The 6,087-nt window shown below is 47.1% G+C and overlaps 1 protein-coding gene across 1 annotated transcript; it reads left to right on the forward strand.

Annotated features, from left to right (window-relative positions):
• Positions 1-2,838: 2,838 nt before the first annotated feature.
• C5H7orf25 (chromosome 5 C7orf25 homolog) lies at positions 2,839-5,674 on the forward strand. Its single transcript, XM_068973124.1, has 2 exons — positions 2,839-2,957; positions 3,878-5,674. Exon 2 carries the CDS (start codon positions 3,899-3,901, stop codon positions 5,162-5,164), a length of 1,266 nt encoding a protein of 421 aa, XP_068829225.1. The 5' UTR covers positions 2,839-2,957; positions 3,878-3,898; the 3' UTR covers positions 5,165-5,674.
• The last annotated feature ends 413 nt before the right edge of the window (positions 5,675-6,087 follow it).

The following is a 6,087-nucleotide window of genomic DNA, read 5'->3' on the forward strand; positions in this document are numbered from 1 at the left end:
TTTTCTACTTTTAGTAGACACTTTCTACTTTTCTATTGATGTTTTTAAGATTTGGGATAGCATTTTTAAATTTGAAGAACTTTCCTATACTCCATTATCTCCCCTTTAGAAAAAAAATTCTCTTGATTCATCTGAGTGAAAGTGTTAGTCACTTCAGTCGTGTCCCACTCTTCAGTCATGCCCCCTGGACTGTAGCCTGCCAGGCGCTTCTGTCCATGGAATTCTCCCGGCAAGAATACTGGAGTAGGTAGCCATTCCCTTCTCCAGGGGATCTTCCCGCCCCAGGGATCAAACCCAGGTCTCCAGAATTGCAGGCAGATTTTTTACCATCTGAGCCACCTGAGAATGTTAGTTTAAAGATATTTAAAAACAAAACATTTGTTCTGCTTTCTGTTTCCTTTAGATTCCAAACAAAAATGTTTGTAAGTGCTGTTTGTGAGTCCCAAACCTGCTTACTGTGCTGTGATTAGTTGCTCAGTCATGTCCAACTCATGCGGCCATAGCCCACCAATCTGTCCATGGGATTCTACAGGCGAGAATGCTGGAGTGGGTTGCCATCCCTCCAGGGCATCTTCCCAACCCAGGAGTCAAACCCAGGTCTCCTGCTTTGCAGGTGGATTCTTTACCATCTGAGCCACCAACTGGGGGATGCCAAATATCACCTATAAATCATTTCTCTGTGGTCTTTCATGTGCTCTGTTACTCCAGAGAAAAACAGGGTTTGGGGGAGAGGGTGATGAGGGGAGTGGAACAGGAGTGCCTTTGTTTTGTGAGAGGCAGAAAAGGGGCCAACAGCATTTTACTATTCAGGATAGTGACTTGCATTCTTTGTAATGTGTCTGGAACCTTTCTAATCCCCTATCTTCAACATCATAAATGCTAGACTTCTGCCTGGGGAAAGATGGGTAACAGTCCCAGCTTCACAGGACTGGAGAGGGGACATCTGTGTCTGTTGGATATACAACATAAGCAGTGCCCACTTCCAGTCCTGCCTCAACTACCCCGGTATCCAGAACCTTCTGGGAGTTCTGCTTTGTGAATCACTTGATGCAGTTTTGTCTATGCTAACTACTCCATCTGCAGAGAGGCTTTCTGGTTCAAATAAAGTATATCTTTGAGGCTAAAAGGATTGAATAAATTAATATGTGAAATGCACTCAGAACAATGCCTGCCATATGTTAAGCACTGAGTAAGTTTCACTGCTCTTGGTCTTCCAAAAACGTATTGACATGCCTCCTGTGCAGTCTTGTTTTCTTTTTTTTTAGCTTTCTGGGTTTGTTCCTTATTTTTTTGGGCTCCAAAGTCACTGCATATGGTGATTGCAGCCATGAAATTAAAAGACGCTTATGCCTTGGAAGGAAAGTTATGACCAACCTAGATAGCATATTCAAAAGCAGAGACATTACTTTGCCCACAAAGGTCCGTACAGTCAAGGCTATGGTTTTTCCAGTGGCCATGTATGGATGTGAGAGTTGGACTGTGAAGAAAGCTGAGTGCCGAAGAATTGATGCTTTTGAACTGTGGTGTTGGAGAAGACACTTGAGAGTTCCTTGGACTGCAAGGAGATCCAACCAGTCCATTCTAAAGGAGATCAGTCCTGGGTGTTGTTTGGAAGGACTGATGCTAAAGCTGAAACTCCAATACTTTGGCCACTTCGTTCGAAGAGCTGACTCATTGGAAGAGACTGATGCAGAGAAGGATTGAGGGCAGGATGAGAAGGGGACAACAGGATGAGGTGGCTGGATGGCATCACCGACTCGATGGACATGAGTTTGAGTGAACTCCGGGAGTTGGTGATGGACAGGGAGGCCTGGCGTGCTGCAATTTACGGGGTCGCAGAGTCGGACACGACTGAGCGACTTAACTGAAAGGAGCAGGCAGGCATAGGATAAATTTTAACTTCAAATTCTCTTTAATTTTTAGAATGAGGCTTAAAGACTTCTTTGGTGGCTCAGACGGTAAAGCGTCTTGCCTACAATGCGGGAGAACCGGGTTCGATCCCTGGGTTGGGAAGATCCTCTGGAGAAGGAAATGACAACCCACTCCAGTATTCTTGCCTGAAAATCCGATGGACGGAGAGCCTGGTAGGCTACAGTCCATGCGGTCGCAAAGAGTCGGACACAACTGAGCGACTTCACTTTCTACTTTATGGGTGACTCTGGACACTGTAGCAGGGTTAATGTCAATTTCTCAGCCCTTCGGAAACCACTGACCATTTGTCTTTAGAAAGGCAGAGGATCTATGTATGACACTGCAGAGCCCGTGATGATGCAGTGGTTAGTGCTTTGGCTTGGAGTCAGAAGTCTCAGCTCCAGTACTTACCAGCTGTGTAACCTCTGACAAGCCTCTCCAGCCAGTGTTCTGTTAAAATGAGCCAAGCATTTGCTACAACAACCGTCGTCTGGCACTCTAGGGATTTGAGCTTGACGGCAAAGAGATGTGCTTAGCCCGAGGAGGGGAGCTGGGCGCCACCGGGAAATTTTCTCCACCAAAAGGCACCGACTCCCGCCCCAGGCAAAGTCTTAACTATTAGATTAAATGCTAGGGTGCGGGTTCAGCCAACCAGGCACCCTGGGCATCGAGCAGTCGGTGTCCAGTGGGAGAGGCGCGGTCCTGAAAGTTCCACCCTGCCCCTCCCCTGGAGCCAAAAAGCCGCGCGTCCCTGGGTTCGCTCCGCGGCGGCAGTTAGGAAAAGTCGGTGCCATCAACAAACATGGCCGCCATGCTAGCGTCAGCCCCGCTCTCGAGGCCGCGCTGCCGCCTGGGAATCGCGGGCTCGGCGTCACCCGGCGCGGGGCCACGTGACACGTTAGGCCCCTGAGGCGGTAGGGCTTGCGCAGGCGGAGCAGCTGCGGAGGCCTGAGTTGGGTGGGGGCTGCCGGGTGAGGTTTCCTGGCGGGTCCCGGCCTCGCGTGCACGTGGCCCCCTGCTTGCGCTCGCAGTTCTGGGCGCTGCCGGTGAGGAACCGGGGAAGGGGAGAGGGTACGGGGCGCCCCTTCTGAGGTTCGGAGGGGACTTAACTGGCTTGGCCCCTCGGGGAGGGTGGTGGGCGCCTGGCCGCCGAGCCCCCTCCGCCCGCGCCGCAGACCCGGCGCTGGTCGCGGGGGATTTTGGAGCCACAGCCCACCCAGCGGGGCCAGCGGTGCAGGTGGACCCAAAAGGGCCGAATGCCCGCTTGGAAGGGCCCAGTGACCTCAGGCCCGCCCGCTCGGGCCGCTGCGGGCTGCTCCGTGGAGTTTATCTTCAGGTTTTTCTTTTGGAATGGGAGCTTCAGGCAAGTCGGTGGGCTCCTTCGGTCTTTAGAAATAGGCTGGGTTGACGTCACAGGCAGGAACAGGCAGTCTTGATTGCTTGGCGCGTGTACCATATGCCCCTGGGAATTACGAGGTAGGAGGTTGAAGGAGACCCAAGTATGAAAAGCTTAGAGTGCTCAATTTAGGAAAGTCTCTTGTTTTGGATAATTTTTTTTTTTGGACAATTTTTTAACCAGCTAGTCTATGTGGATACTTTAACCATTTTATCGTGACATTCCGAGCCTTCTAAAATATCTTGACAGCCAAATAGTAAGGCTGCTTATAAGGAAATTTCTTATGTAGCAGGTTGCCAGCCCGCTGCATTTTATCCTAAGCTGGGTTATATTGTGGATCCCAAGACTTTCAAGCTGAAAAAATGAAAGTGTAGAGTCTTGAAAACCAGCGTAGGTAAGAAGTTCGGAAGTACAGCTGTCATCCTTTCCTTAGCTCTCAGAAGAGGAAGTCACTCCAGACACCCAGAATCCCAGGTTCATAGTCTCGGGGCCTCCATAATCTTAGCCAATTGAAATCTTAACAGTTCTGAGTGAAAAACTGCTTGCGGTTGGTTTGTTTTGTTTTCATAGGAAAGGAATAATGCTGTCAGCATGTCTGCAAACTCCATGCTCTGTGAACGCATCGCCATAGCCAAGGAACTGATCAAGAGAGCAGAGTCACTTTCCAGATCAAGAAAAGGGGGCGTCGAAGGTGGGGCCAAGCTGTGCAGCAAGTTGAAGGCGGAATTAAAATTCTTACAGAAAGTAGAAGCTGGAAAAGTAGCTATTAAGGAGTCCCACTTGCAGAGCACTAACCTGACACACCTCAGAGCCATCGTGGAATCAGCAGAAAACCTGGAGGAAGTGGTCAGTGTTCTCCATGTCTTCGGTTACACAGACACCTTTGGGGAAAAGCAGACCCTTGTGGTGGATGTTGTTGCAAATGGTGGTCATACTTGGGTGAAAGCCATTGGCCGCAAGGCTGAAGCTCTGCATAATATTTGGCTGGGCAGGGGCCAGTATGGTGACAAAAGCATTATTGAGCAGGCTGAAGACTTCCTCCAGGCCAGTCACCAGCAGCCCGTGCAGTATAGCAACCCTCACATCATCTTTGCATTTTACAATAGCGTCTCCAGCCCCATGGCAGAGAAGCTGAAAGAAATGGGCATATCAGTGAGGGGGGACATAGTAGCAGTGAATTCTCTGTTAGATCACCGTGAAGAGCTCCAGCCCAGTGAGAGTGAATCAGATGATGAGGGCCCTGAACTTTTGCAGGTGACCCGGGTAGATCGAGAAAACATCCTAGCAAGTGTCGCGTTTCCTACAGAAATCAAGGTGGACGTGTGCAAAAGAGTCAACTTGGACATTACTACTTTAATCACCTACGTATCTGCCCTCAGCTATGGAGGCTGCCACTTTATCTTCAAAGAAAAAGTGCTCACGGAACAAGCAGAGCAGGAGAGGAAAGAGCAGGTTCTGCCACAGCTGGAGGCATTTATGAAGGACAAGGAGTTGTTTGCTTGCGAATCTGCTGTCAAGGATTTTCAGTCTATTCTAGATACCTTAGGAGGACCTGGGGAGAGAGAGCGAGCTGCGATGCTGATTAAGCGAATTAATGTGGTCCCAGACCAGCCTTCTGAGCGTGCCTTGAAACTAGTGGCTAGTTCCAAAATTAACAGCCGCTCATTAACAATTTTTGGGACAGGAGACAACCTGAAAGCCATTACAATGACTGCCAATAGTGGTTTTGTCAGGGCTGCCAACAACCAGGGTGTTAAGTTTAGTGTATTTATCCATCAGCCCAGAGCACTTACTGAGAGCAAAGAGGCCCTAGCTACCCCCTTACCAAAGGACTGCACAACTGACAACGAACACTAATGATATCCTTTATTGTCATGGAAATAAGTTATTTATACCAAAGCCTGTGTCTCCCCATCTTAATTGGAAAAAAAAATCTATGGTAAAATTAATACTTAGAACTCTTATTAAATCAGTTGATGGTGTGTCTCATCTATAAAGTAAATAACCTAAAATAGAAAAAGCATAAGAGACAACTGTATTTATCAAACTGGCTACGTTATAATTAGAACACAAATACATCTCTGTAAGGCTTGCAGCTGTATCACAATACTTTGATTTGTTTGATTCAGTAGGGCTCCATCTCCCCAATGGTAATCGCATCTCTTGACTGTAGCTACATTGCATCTCACATTAAATATCGAGCAACCTCTGAAGCTTGCTTTTCATTATATTGATTTAGCATTTGGTATGGGTTGAGCCTGGGAATTAATTGTTTACAGATAATTTTAGATTCCAAAATTATGGCCATTATTAACAACAAAAAAATACTGATTGCTATCTGATAGGTGCAGCCTGGTGGTTATGTACGTTAACATAGAAGGAAACAAAGTGAAGTCTGATCACAAGAGTCCCATGAGTCTGAAATACCGTTGTAAAAAGATAGACAACAGTCATACTACTGCACACCTAAGATGTGGAAGGTTAAATGTTAATTTGAATAGATTGAAAAATATATAAAATAATTCAGATTTTACTTATAAATAGCCCCCACATGACCAGTATTTGGATTATGGATACTATTCTTGTGCAAGTGGCAAGGGATAGGCACATTATCCCATTACGTCTCTCTCATGAAATAGCCCCAGGGAGATTCATGCCTGTTGCATGATACAGTTGTAATTAAAAAGAATTTTCATGTCCGTTTATGCTAAGTGTTTTATTAATGTGCAGCGAAAAGAAATTAGCAAAGTAGATAATGTATTTACATTTTAAAAATTGGG

Source organism: Capricornis sumatraensis, chromosome 5, assembly GCF_032405125.1.
Source record: "Capricornis sumatraensis isolate serow.1 chromosome 5, serow.2, whole genome shotgun sequence".
NCBI classification, from domain to species: Eukaryota; Metazoa; Chordata; class Mammalia; order Artiodactyla; family Bovidae; genus Capricornis; species Capricornis sumatraensis.